We start from the raw sequence: 14674 nt of genomic DNA, 5'->3' as shown, positions 1-14674 counted from the left end.
TTTAAGACTATTTTTTCAAAAATTGTTGTTTGAATAATAACACAATGGGCGCCGCTTAGTTAGTAGTGTTTGCATTGCACATCTGGTTTAATTTAGCCTATCATCTGGCTGGAATCTTTCAATCCTTTCTCTTTCTTTTTGAGAGTACTCACTTGCTCCTAAACGCCTACGTAAGGTAAAGTACGCTTGTTTAGTATATATGTATACATTTTTTTCCCATTGCTTCAGATTTAAAAATTATCTAAATTAACGGGCATTATGCCAAATTAATAAAATCTGCAGCGTATGCACTTCCCATTTGCATTAAGTGTCCGTCACTGTTTATTTACATCAAGTCCAGGTGATATATTGATACGTAGCTAAGATGAGTTGACAAATTTACAGTTAAAATTTCTTTAAAAACTTCTTTATTTCTATATTCATTTGCAGCTTTGGTTGAACCCTAATTTAATGTAGCATTTTTATTACATGTAGGCAAGATTAGCTGGTGAGCGCGGCCTTGATATAAAAATGTTTAAATCCAATGTATTTCATACTTTTTGCATGCAAGCTTCACTGAAATCTTGAAAAAGAGGATGCGTGTGTTAACTGAGTATAATTACTTTAGTCATGAACAGAACGCTGGATGATATTACTTCCTTATAAAATAGAAATTATACCTTCCCCATTTTCTTGCTAGATTTGATGAATATCAATGTATTGTTTTAAACAATATTATCTTTAAATCAATATTAAATGTTATTTTTCCTTGTGGTGATAGTAGATATCACTGCATGTGTCCGTTTTTATTTCATATTGTTTAGTGTACCTATTTCTGAAATCTTCATGGTTAACTTTTAGTTTTTAAAAAACTTACACTTAAGATTTTTCCTTTTTCAGGCAATAAATTAAAATGTTCATCTTTGATTGGTTTGCGGGAGTTTTAAGCTTCTTAGGTGAGTTAAATACATTTTGTATCCATTAAAGTTTTAAAGATGGTTTGAAAACTGTTATTTTTAGTAAATATGTTTTTTGAGGAAACATTTTGATTGATTGCAACATCTGAAGAAAGGCTTAGATGAGAGTTCCTCAAATGCTTTTCTCTTTTGAAAAATATATATAAAAAATGGTAAATTTAAAATAATAAGATAAATAGATTTCTTTGACATTTGATATGTTCTTCTGTAAATTTTAACAAATTTAATCAAATTAAGAAATTGATCAATATTAGTTGCTCTAGTTTTTTTCTCTAAAATGGTGATTTAAATTATTAAATTCTGAAATTTCATTTTCATTACTGCCTTTACTTAAGTTATACAATGCATTTTTAGTGTATACATTTCTCTTATATATTTATCTTATCTATTTTTTAATTACTTTTCTATTGACTTTAAGTTGTAAATTGTAACTATTCAAGAAGTTGATTAAATTACTGTAATTAATGCATGGATAATAAAATAAGTATGAATTAATCATATTTATTTGCATATTTTTTTTAAAATTTAAACAATGCAGGATTTTTTTAATGTAAAATACTAAATAAAAATTTGAAATTTCATGTTTAACTTTATCAGTTTTGTAATTAAATATTGAGTTACTGATTTTGTCGCTGATTGTTCAATTTGTATTCTAGCTATATTCAATCTTGTTAAAACATTGAGATTCATTTTTTTTTTTAAATCCAATGGTTGAGAAATAATGTTTTTTAAAATGAGAAGATGCTATATTGTTTTTGTTTGTTTATTTTACTTAATTATATTTAAAAATTGCATTTTTGTAATCAAAAAATTAAATGTAAATTATTACACATATTTACTTTATTAGCATTTTTATTTTTTAAAATACCTCAGTCTGTAGGAAAGTTTCTTGCGGGCAAAAATTGAAGTTCCTTAATTTGGATAACTAGATGAACAATCAAAATTTAAATCTCTTCCATCAAGATTTGTAATATGAACCTGTTAATGATAGAACTTAAAAAATATATAAATATACTGTTAGCAATTTTATCTTTGAAAAGAATCGCAAGTTTTAAAAAAGCTTTTTTTTTTTTTTTTTTTTTTTTTTGCCGTTCATAGTTTTAAAATATTCCATGTTATACCATTTTAAAAAGTCTAAATAGAAATGTTTTTATTTTTTGAAATTGTACTGTTTACCTAACACGATACATGTTATAGCATAAGATTTAACTTCAGTTCTCAATTAATTTGAGATTACCTTAATTTTCTGGCATTTCTTGATGATTTAATACTATTGTATATTCTATTAGCTTCATTTGACTTTTTAAAAGTTTGGTTAAGCCATTTACCCAAGATCTTCTTGAATCCTAATTTAACAAAGAATTTGTTTTAAAATTAAAGGTTTTGAGATTATTATCTACCAATAGTATTGAAAATGTTAATAAAAGATTTTTCCACTAGTAATAACTACATGTTTTTTGCATGAGTAATTTCTTGAGTAGTTCAGTTTTTTTTTTTTTTTTTTTTCCCCTTTAAATCTTATAATTTCTGTTCTGAAATAAGTTATTACTTAGTTAAATTGTCTACTTTAAGAAAACAACTTTACAAACAACAAGAAACAGGTTGGAAGTATAAGAGATAGATGATTAAACATTTCTCAGAAATTTAACTATTACTCTTTGTTTATAGTGAATTTTGAGCATGAATATCACTTGTATATTCTTTATTTTTAAACATTTAGTACTTTTATGGGATATTTATTCATATATTTAACTGATAGAAAAAGCTTTATTATACAATTGAGAAATTGTGCTTAAAATTTATACTTGAATATTTCTGGATTCTTTTTAATGATTACTCTTTGAAAACTTAATTCAAGTCTTAGTCCTTTTAGTTAAATATCTTTTACTAAAAATTTTTTTAGCAATTATTAAATCTGTAGCTGTTTTTTAGCTTGTTCTATTATTAAATAATATTAGAATGGAATATTTTCACTATTATTTGTCCAAAGTTTAATAACATATTGACTTCTAGTATAATTATTAAAATGTTTTATACATAAAATTTATACTTGTATACTGTGAAGTTATTTTTTTAAGGATAGGAATAATTTATTTTGGGGGGAGGGGAATACAAAAGCAACTTAAATCGAATATGTCAGAAAAGGAGTATTTTTTAATGATGGTGGAATTTTCATAAAAGGAAATTAAAAATCAAGAACTATTAATTTTCTTTTAGGCCTTTATAGAAAAAGTGCCAAGTTAATATTTTTAGGTTTGGATAATGCTGGCAAAACAACTTTATTAGGAATGTTAAAAGATGATCGTATGACTCAACCTATACCAACTCTTCATCCTAGTAAGTTGTCAAACTGTGAATGACTACCTGCATGATAATTTCTGTTTATCTGAAAGAAAATAATGCATACTTTGAGGAATGCATTTCTACTAACGTTTGTATTTGTTGATCCCTTATAATAATAAGTATAGTATTTTTCCTAAACCCTTTGTCAAACTATACTTTTCTTATTTTCTGTTATAGCCTTTTTGTTTGAGTTTACAAAAATATTCAAGATCATGGAACTTGAAAAGATTTTTTATTTTCATCGAAACATGAATAAGTTCTTTGTGTCTGTTAGAAATATATGGTATGGTAACAAAAAAATGACTTGTTAATGAACATTGAGTTACAACATAAAAAATTTGACATCTTGCAACTTTTTTTTTTTTTTGAGCGATAAATTGTTACTTCTGTATGTCATTATTGATATTGGTGTATTTTATGATTAAATCTAACTATAAAATGCATGGTTTTTGCATGATAATTAGGATTATGGAAAAAAAGTGGAAAATTGCTATTTCTGGGGCTGGATAATGCTGGCAAAACCACACTATTGCATATGTTAAAAGATGACAGAATGGCCCAGCATGTTCCTACCTTACACCCTAGTAAGTAATCTCCTTTAAAATCATTGCATGGTAAAACAATCTGTACTTCATTATTTTTCAAAATTATTTCTAAATATATAAGTTTTTATTTATATACTACTGTTGTGTTAATAATAAATAAGAATCATACTAATCTTAATGCATAAAAATTATTAATCTTTTATTTATTGAATTAGTTTACCATCAGTATTTTAATTATTTTTACTATATAAGTTTTAATGCAGTATTAGCACAGAAAAGAGAACTTTAAAAATTAAAATAACTTAATTAATTAAAAATTTTCAATTTCTGCCTTTAGCTGATATTTGCTCTTTGTTTTCTTTTGAATACTATCGGAAAAAATAGTCATATTATGAGCATATCAGTATAATTTATGTTATCATAATATAACATAAGGGATTAAAGTAAAATTTAGTTAATCCCTTATAGTATATAAGGCAACAATTTTTGCTGTTAGTTTTTATTCTATTATGAAATCAGTCATTGAATGAAAACAATACATTGGAGCAGATTAGTTTTATGATGCAATTCAACCATCAACAAACAAAAGCTATATTTCCATCAATGTCTTTTTTCCTTAATGTCCATACTCCTGGTCCTAATAAAGTACTGTGTATGCATGTTGATAGTAACTTCAACAGTATAAATATATATATATTTTTTTAGAATGAATTACAAAAAAAATACCAGATGATTCCATCTGATATTGGTACTAATTTATTCTGATTATCTAAATTCTTGTGCGGTTATATTATAATTTTTAAAAGTGTTTATAATTTTTGGAACTTTACCATTGATTGTTATATTTATCATGAAATGCTATTTTTCTGAGTCATTATTAATGTTATCATCAAATGGTTAGAATATTGTAACCTAATACTGCAAAGTTATTTAAAAGTTATGCATTTAATTATGTACAGCTACTTATTTAGCTTATTTGGCATATATTTTAAGTATAATAAAGTTGTTGGAGAAATGCTTTTTTTTTTTTCTGTTCTTTAAAGAATGTTTTCTAGCATCATTTATTGAATATTTAAATCTGTATTCTATTTATCTGAATATAGAAGATTAGTGACATACCATCAAATAAAGCTGAAAATATTCTATCATTTGTGTGTATTAATATATAATATTGCACACCTACATATCCTTGGATGATAGCAATACTGACAGAAATACACATTGATCAGTATTTCTCAATATTGTTTTCTTCTAATCGTTATTGTCACAGTTTTAAAATTTACTTAATATATATGTGGCATTAAAAAAAACTCATGCTTATTTTATTTTTTTTGCGATTGTTATATATATTTTATGCTTTACAAATATAAACTGAGAAAGCAGCATAAGTGATAGATAATAATAATAAATATGTATATTCCACATTGAATTTTCTCCCTTTTTTGAGTTTTCTGAACATTACTAGAAACCATTGCTTTTTTGTATCTGTGATTTAGGTACTATCATTAGGAAATAATAAAATTCATTTGAGAACTTTTGATTATTCTATATATATATTAATCTTATTTCGTGGTAATATTTTGATTATTTTATATTCACTCTCCAGATTTATTGCACATCAAGCAATTAAGAATAGTTTTTAAGCATAGTTAATTTGTGTTTCAGAGATTTTTTTTGTATTCTTCTCGTGCTATTTTAGTGCAATATATTCTTCATTTAAATTAATAATTAATTTAAACCATTATATCCATTCAAGCATAATTTTTCTAGGTCACTAAACACATTTTTGTTTGTTTTCTTGATTTTGTGGAGAAATATTCTAAATATAGCATGCTTATGAAAATTTTCTTTCAGCATCGGAAGAGTTAGCAATTGGAAACATGCGTTTCACAACATTTGATCTTGGTGGCCATCATCAAGGTAATTCCTATTAAAATTCAATTCTAAAGACATTAACATATAAAATCATTAATATGTAAAAAAGACAAACAAAAAAAACTTTCAAATCTCATGCATTTATATAAATACCTGAAAAATCGTGATACTATAGTCTGTCTACTATAGACTTTGAGTCTGTGAATATTTTTATTTTTTAATTGAACTTTTTTTTAAATTTTATATTTTAATCTGAATTAAACCTCATTGAAATAAAATTTGTCATATATTCTATTTTTAATGGGGAGGAAGAAAAAAAGGCCTCTCAAAATTAATTATTGAGGATATTCTTTTATATGCTGCTCCTATATTAGGTACTTTCTTTGTTATTGTCACCCGGAACTTCACAGTTTCAGTTTCTTAATATGAATTTTCATTATTTTGGATATCTAGTGGAGTATTTTTTTAAATCAAATGAACCATTTATGATGATATTAAAATTTATTTTTCTATTCCAAAAAAGTAATTAAAAGAAGAAAAAAAATATTCTTCAAATGTTGAAAGTCTGTATAAAGTCTAGAAATAAGTGCTAATTACACTAGAAAATATCTGTTTTTATTCAAAATTAAAGATTAACATCTATTTGTTAATGTAATTTAAATGACAGCATCTTTTTTTTCTTCAGAATGTAAGTTAACTATTTTAGAATGTATTTGAATAATCTGAGTTAGTGATGATTAAATAATTTTTGTAATTGTATAAAATATTAAAATATATTTAAAAAGAAAAGTAAGGTTTCAAAGGTCATATGTAAAATATGCCATTGATAATGTACTTTATATGAATATTGCATTATAAATTTATATTTATAATAGTGTTGAAAAAATTCATTTTGAATGGTTTGTGGATTGAATTTGTAACTGGATCCAATTATATCAGCCCTTTAGATAAAATGACAAAGTATAGGATAATTTCTTTTATTTGGCCATTAATGCAAATATATTTTTGCTTAGTTTTTAAATGATTGAGAGACTCAAATGTAAAGTTGTCATTTGCTTTTGCAGCTAGAAGAGTGTGGAAAGATTATTTTCCAGCTGTTGATGCTATAGTGTTTTTAATTGATGCTTTTGACAGAGAAAGATTTCCTGAAGCAAAAGTAGAACTTGATGTAAGTAATAACTCATTATAAATTTTATCAGATACCAATCTGCTTTGAAAAGTATAATAATTAAAATGGTTTTATAATTATTTATTTATTTTTTGTAAATACAGATAATTTTATATTTTAATTATTTTTTTACCTATAGATTCTTTTTAAAAATTTCTTTACTAATTTTGTCAATGACTATAATTTGCATTGTATATCATTATTAAAATATATTATAAGTAATTATCAAATTACTATATTGAATTATTTTTCTTTCTTGTCTTTTAATAATATAACATTTGCATGTATATTTATGGTTAAAAAAAAAAAAAAAAAATTTTTCTTCTAAAAACTGTTATAGGATTTTTTTTAAAATTTAACTTTGATATGTGATTTTTTAAAAATTTCCAATTGTATTTTGTATGCAAAATTTAGAGAATAAATTATAACTAAAACAAATGTATTGTTCAGAATTTTTACCATCAGGCTTTTCTTTCAAAGGCTGGGCTATAGTCCTTTTTAAAAGAATGTGCTTGATTTATTAGTATGAAATTATTTATATTATTATATTTAATAAACAAATTGCAATATTTGCATGTAGATTAAAATTAGTCTGCAAATTTTCAATGAACAATGGCTTTTCGCAGGAAACCTAGCATTACCATCTAGATGATTGGAGATAAAATACATATAATTGGGAAAGAGTTAGCAATGAATTTCAAAGCAGTCATTTTCCTGGTAGTAATTTTAATATGCGATTAATACATGTATTTCTTGTTAGTTATCAAAGGCTTAATTTTTTAACTTCTTACCCTGAGATTTCTGCTGGTTAAAAGTCAGTCTATTTGCTGCTATATCCTACAGTTTACATGGGCTAATCTTTTATTATCAGAGATTTAAATTATATCGTGTTATTTTCAGATAGCATATAATAATAGCTTACTGTGCTTGAAAAATATTTGAACTTGTTTGCATCTAAATAATGATTTATAAAAGAAATCAACAAATAAAAGGCTAAAAAGAAAGTTGCAAGTAAAAATGTTAAATACTGGTTTAGATAAGCATATTAAGAATTCACCAACTACATTGTATTTTATATGGATATATCAAATGAGAATAATATTACAAAGTTTAAGCAGGTACTCCAAATTGTTGCTTGATGTCTTTATATGCAATTTATGTAAAATCATAAGAATTATTTATAAATTTAAAAATATGATATATTTAAATGTGCAAGTTCAATAATGATTATTATTTGTTAGGGAAATTGACGATTTCTAGGTTTGTATGTTAACTTACGAAATATTCCCAAAATTTTGTTAATGAAAGTTTTCTTTCTTTTTTTATGTTGAAATTTAATGCTATATTATTTGCAGAGTTTATTATCTGATGAGCAATTATCAAGTTGCCCTGTCTTGATTTTGGGAAATAAAATTGACAGGCCTGGAGCAGCTAGTGAAGATGAAATTCGAGCATATTTCTGCCTCCACGGGCAAACGACTGGCAAGGTAACTTAACAATTATTAACTTCAAATGAAATATTTCATTTGAAATTTTATTTTGAGGCATCATTATACAAACATCTGACAAGACTGTCTTGTGTCAATTACATGATCCAAACTAAATAATTTTATTTGTTATGATAACTTCTTTCTTGGTTTTAATGAACTATTTGCAAAAGGGATTTTTAAATACTTATTCTTTTTTGATATTTGCATTAAGTTTATCTATGATGCAATGACTTTTTAAAAGAAGAGAAGATATTTTATATTGATTACTGTAAATATAGTAGAATTGAGATTTTATAACTATGTACTCTAGTGAAATAAATGGATTTAATCATTTATTCTGAAATTAATTTAAAATTTCAAACATGCAAAATATTAGCAAATTTTAATATAACTAATTATATGGAGATTTTGTTTTTAGCTACCAACATTAAAGTATTTTTTAATTATATTTAAATAAACCTTTGCAATTTTAAAACGTTTCTATTTTTTAGTCATGGTCACTCAGGCCATTAAACTATAATTTAAAAATGTAACAAAGTGCATTTACCATTTTTCTTTAGCAATAATTTTGAAGTGGTCCTCTTAAGTAATTTGAGAAGTTAGAAGTAATATTTTATGTAATTATACATCTGTGCATAATTTTTTTAAAAAATTAGGTACAGGAAATTGAAAAGGAAGGGGAAAAAATGTAATATATGTATTTAACTCGAAAAAAATTATTATTCATAATTTTGAATTTTCTTTTTCTAGGGCAAAATCCCAAGGTCAGAAATTCCTGGAAGACCTATTGAACTTTTTATGTGTAGTGTACTGAAAAGACAAGGCTATGGAGAAGGTTTCCGTTGGTTGGCTCAATATATATAGTTCAATAATTAATATTCATTAAAATTTTCTCTAGAATGCTGTCGTCAAATCACATCATTTAGAGGCAGTACTGACTTTTTTAAAGATGTAAAGCTTTATTGGTGATTGACAAATGGAAAAAAAAAGATCTAAGAAGTTCACATTGAATTAGTTCTTAATTAGATATGTTTGATAAAAATGTGGGATCTTCTGAGCAAAAATAAAAAATGTACATCTCCGAAAAAAGACAACTTTCGAAATATTTCTATATTAATGCTTGGTTATTTAAGTTTTTGTAATAATTGAATTTATATTAGGAGATGATATTTGCAAAAAAAATTATATGTGTATTTTTCTGATGTAAACTTTTTGTTCACCTTTTAAACTTGGAAGTATTTATTCTTATTTAAAAGTGTTCTTTTGGAGAGTTAAATTCAGTTGTTGACTGGAAAACTAATTTATTTTTATGACTTATGTAATATTGTTTTTGATTTTTTATTATGTTGTTTGTCGTAATGTCCATATAGTGTTAAATTATTTTAAATTTGAAATTTCTGTCACATTATTTTCTAGTATTATTGTTTTTTAATTCATATTGGTTAATAAATTGACTGTATTAATATTGTTAAATGAAAATGAAATGTTTTTAGTAATTCAAATTTGTTAGATTCATTGTTGCATCATAATCAATGTACAAAATTAATGAATTCATGATCAGTGTACAAAAATTGTTATTTTTTAAAGTTTAAAGTAAAATTATTACCTTATGTTATAAATCTGTTGTTAAATTGTTTGTTGTAAGTAGAAATTTATTAAAAAAATTCTGCCTTTTTTAATTTTATTATTTTTTTAAAAAGCCATAATCATCTTTGAAATAAGATTACATTTATATGAGATAAAAATACTTAGAAATATTATTGCTGCTTATGCATTTCTAAAATATTCCCTATTAATCTAGATTAACAAGTGTCTGGCATCAGAATAAAAATCAAATAACAGTTTAATTTATAGCATACTTTTCAACTACTTTTTATGGATAGTTGATATTTTATATTCAGAACATAAGAGACATGACATTTTCTGCATGGAGAATGGTTCCTTTTCTTTTGTCAGTATTTTTTAAGCAATTGCATATGTTTATTCTTTGTTGCTTTTAATGGAATGCTTTTGAAAAAAAAATGTAATATTTATTATAAATCAAGTGAAAACATGCATTATATTGTGAATTCTAATTTATCTATTTCATTTTTGTTAAATCTCAATAATGCCAATAATTATGCTACTATGCAATAAATCTTTTTGCATACGCACATTTTGCACATTATCATGTTGTGACTATCAACTTTGAATTAGTTCTTTTGTATTAAAAAAATCAATAACTTCTGCCATAGTTGAACGACTTAGTGCCAAGGAAGTTCATTCTGTGGGGTAAAATGTGTTGTTTCTTTTCATAAGTGTTTCATTCTATATTAAGGAAATTGTAATGAATTTCTTACCACAATCTGCTATGTACAATTGTGATATTTTCAATTGAAAGAAAGACTGCTCCTTTGTCACCAACATTATGGAAACTTTTTGTGAGACTCAATTTCATATTTCTCTGAATTGTATTGCAGTGCAATACCAGCAATAAAATATTTGTATAATATGTTGACTGCTTTGCTACCATTATTTATTACCTTTTAAGCATAAAGAAAAATTTACATTGAATCAATTATTACATCAAGAAAAAAAAAGAATTATAGTGAAGATCAAGTACATCTTTTGTATCTTCCTTTTCTCAATTTGAATTAAAATTTGACAAAACTGTATAATTTTGGTGAAAAAACATATACGAAATTTTATTTACCTAGCTTCATTAATCTATTCATTGGATTTTATCCACAATTACGTGCAGTTCCGGTTAGAAAACTATTTTCTAAATTTAATTCTCCTAGTTCATGTATTATGCCCATATGCAGTCATATTGAAAGACTGACAGATTTTATCCAATATTTGATAAATATGCAATTTTCATATTATAATTATAAGCCAAATTTTGTTTGTCAAGCTTACTAATTTTCATGCTAACGGTCAGAATATGTAGATTTTTGATGAGATCTTTTAATCATAGAGCTTTGCTGATGGCAGTTAGTCCAATCACCTCAATACCATCAATGTACATAAAGAAAATAATTTAGAAATTTATCTTGATTAAGAACATGTAATTAATATTAGTTGAATAGTTATCTTCCTGTAAATACCTTTTAATAATCATTTTTCTTTTTATTTTACTATTTGGAGATTGATGTACAATTTTACTTAAAAAAATTAAAATAAAACAAATATTCTTTTAAAAAATCTCGAGTAAAGGGTGCATTGTGGGAAAAGATTGAATAATTCTTGATTTAAAAGATAAAAACTTCAGAAAATATTTTTTAAAATCAAAATTAATGTGAAGCCTATTTAAATAGAATGAAGATGATTTAAATGTAATGTTTAATAAAACAGCAAAATTATGTTTTTCAAAATATTACCTTTCTATTCTGGAAATATAGCATTATGCCAATGCCCTCCTTTCTTTGTAACATTTTATTAAATTTATTGCACTTGCTTTTCAGTGGTTACAGGTCAGAAAAGGTGGTTACATTTTACAAGATATTAGTTTTCAAAATATTCTGTTTTTAATAACATTTTTCAATTTTTTCCATTGTGGTGTTTTAGAAAAGTTTTTCAGATATTTATATCATTTTTAGATTTATAGGAAGAGTTTAATTTTATTAAAATATGCATATAATTTGTACTATCAGAGGATGCAATGTCATATATCTGTAAACATAATTTAAATGACTTACACTAAATTGTGTTGCAACATTGCAATTTCTTTGTATTATTAGTTAATAATGTTTTAGTAAAATTTATCACTTATTTTAATAGCCTGGTTGTCATCTGAACATCTTAATAAGGCTGTTTAGTTTTAATGCCACCTAATAAGCATGATGAATGTCTGATGTCTATCTAAATTATCCATTGATCTTTGCAACTTTTATATGCTGTGGCATAAACGATCAAATAGTTCATTTTTGTGTACGGTTTGTTCTTGTCCTTCTATTGGATCTCTAAATTTTATTGATCAAAAATGTAGTTTCAGATCAGTCTGTTAATCTTGCCAGAAACATATGATTTATTCTGGAATCTTTTTTTTTTTGTTGTTGTTGTTGTTGTTTCAGGGCATAAAGTTAATTTTTATATAAGCTCTGGCATCCTTACTAGCATTGAGTAGAAACAATTAAGCTGAAATCCACTCCTATAGTTACTGAATTTCTTGAGGATTTATTGAAATTATCACACTTATGTGCTTGTATTAGCCATGGTTTTTCAAAATAATAAAAAAAATGTACTTGGATCTCCCCCACTTTTTAATAAATAACTATTATTGTCTTCACAACATTTAATGAAATAAGCTCAAAAAGCATGTTAATATTGTTATATAAATTAATTACATTGTAATTAATATTAAAATATTACAAGCTGTGAATAATTAGTGAAAATCAGATAAATATTTAAGAAACACAAAACTACATTTTGAGCTCTTGAGCCCATATATCTTTCATTTACCTCTGAATGAATATGATTTTAATGCATTCAGTATGTTTTACATTATTAAAAATCCTTATAAAATTTAAATCTATATACTTATAATAAAGCTCAATGTGTATGTGTGTGTTGGCGCTCTACAGGCCAGACCATTCAACCTACAGCTACCAAATTTGGCACGTGTATACCTTGGAGGCCGGGAATGTGCACCTGGGGGTTATTTTTTCGAAGTTTTAATTAGAATTTTATTTATTTAAAAATTAAGCGAAATTTTGGCGTGTTTCTGCTATAACTTCCGAAAATATTACCGCGCAACAAAGATTTTTACATGAAGTTAAAGATCAAAAATTTATCTTTTAAATGATACCAATGTTTTAACCTTAAAATTAAATTTCTATTTTTAATGAATTTTTAAATAAATATTTTTCAACAATTTTTTTTCGTACAAAATAAAAATAAAAATTTAAGCTGCATGAGCACGTTTCGCATTCATGGGAAAAAAATTAGTTTTCAAAGTGTTGCCATCACATTGATTAAAGCTCTAACTAAAAATAAATTAAATCTTTTTGGAAATGAAATCTGCAAAAATATAATTTTCGGTACGTGTCTGTAGGATATGAAATATTATTTTTTCTAAAAAAATAAATTCAAGAAAAATTATTTTATGATCTTTTACACTCTCTATATTATTAATCCAATAAATCAGTTTTATTTTAAGGCAAGTTTTGTTTAATATGAACAGGATATCCATTCAAATCAGGGCCACACAGCTAATTTGTAAACCTTTAGTAAGACACAGATCTGCTAAAATGGTCTAAATGGAAAATGATTATATTTTATGTAACTTGATTCGATAAATGCTCTAATAAATAACGAATTTTTGATTTTACATAAAGCTTCTGCTGTGGAAATCACGAATAACAAAATGTTTTTGAAACACTAATATTTTAAATAAAAAGAGTTAATTTCCAATCAACTAAATCAATCACTTAAACTAACTCATTATGAAAATTTGAATATCACTATTCAATAAAAAAAGGATAATTTTAGATTTTCCATCTATCGTTTCAAATCTAACCTACGCCAATCAGCGCGCAGGTTTCTCAAGATTAATTGTCCTAAGATTATGAAAATGTTGAGTTTTTCTAAATTTTTAACATTCAAAACTTCATAATTAAGTCTTAGTTGATCGTGGAAAATAGAAACATTCATTCATTTATTTAAAATTTGGTTTGTCCAGAATATTTCTCAGAATATGATACCTTACTGCATTAAATTTAGACTTCATAGTTTTTGAAATATATTTATAGGCCGGAACAAAATATTATTATTGATTTCATTTCAATCCTTTTGAAAACAAAACTAAAAACTGAATTTTATGCTGAATCTGAGAAATTTTTGTTGAATTATTACGCAAATTATGAAAAATATTTTGTAGTTCACATAAGACTTAAATACCGAGCGATTCTGTTTGCAATACTCATATTCAATAATAATAATAATAAATAAATAACAATAAATAAAATAAAACGCTTGGTTTTATTAAAAAATATCTTTATATTAATTGCAATATCATCATTTCCACTTTAAATTAAAGTTGAAGTTTTACCGGAAATAACAACAAATTAGCAAAATATATATAGTAAATTGAATGAAACGATCTAAACAACAGTATAAGTTTGGTATGACTATCAAAATTTGAAGATTAAAAATGTTTTGTTTGAGAATCTATTAAGGGACCAGTTACTTAAAATATTTAATTGAAAATTGTAGCTAGCGGTAATACTTGCGAACCGGCTGGTCGCCAAATCGGCTAGTATTTAATAAAGTAATCTGTTTAATATTTTGTTTCACTGACATTGAAGAATTGTACTTGGA

At 24.8% G+C, this 14674-nt stretch overlaps 1 protein-coding gene across 4 annotated transcripts; it reads left to right on the top strand.

Moving 5' to 3' along the window:
• The first annotated feature begins 64 nt into the window (after positions 1 to 64).
• On the top strand, positions 65 to 10868 carry LOC129963256 (GTP-binding protein SAR1b-like). 4 transcript variants are annotated; one of them, XM_056077494.1, is made up of 8 exons: positions 65 to 175; positions 880 to 935; positions 3174 to 3293; positions 3764 to 3883; positions 5699 to 5764; positions 6784 to 6887; positions 8243 to 8374; positions 9128 to 10868. In XM_056077494.1, the coding sequence occupies exons 2-8, from the start codon at positions 893 to 895 to the stop codon at positions 9239 to 9241; spliced, it is 699 nt and encodes a 232-aa protein (XP_055933469.1). In that variant the 5' UTR covers positions 65 to 175; positions 880 to 892; the 3' UTR covers positions 9242 to 10868. The 4 variants fall into 4 exon arrangements, with proteins under 4 accessions (XP_055933469.1, XP_055933472.1, XP_055933470.1 ...); XM_056077497.1 differs by lacking the exon at positions 3764 to 3883; XM_056077495.1 differs by lacking the exon at positions 3174 to 3293 and having other exon boundaries at positions 72 to 175.
• The last annotated feature ends 3806 nt before the right edge of the window (positions 10869 to 14674 follow it).

This window comes from Argiope bruennichi, chromosome 3 (assembly GCF_947563725.1).
Source record: "Argiope bruennichi chromosome 3, qqArgBrue1.1, whole genome shotgun sequence".
Taxonomy (NCBI): Eukaryota; Metazoa; Arthropoda; class Arachnida; order Araneae; family Araneidae; genus Argiope; species Argiope bruennichi.
This window is presented reverse-complemented; position numbering and strand designations above follow the sequence as displayed.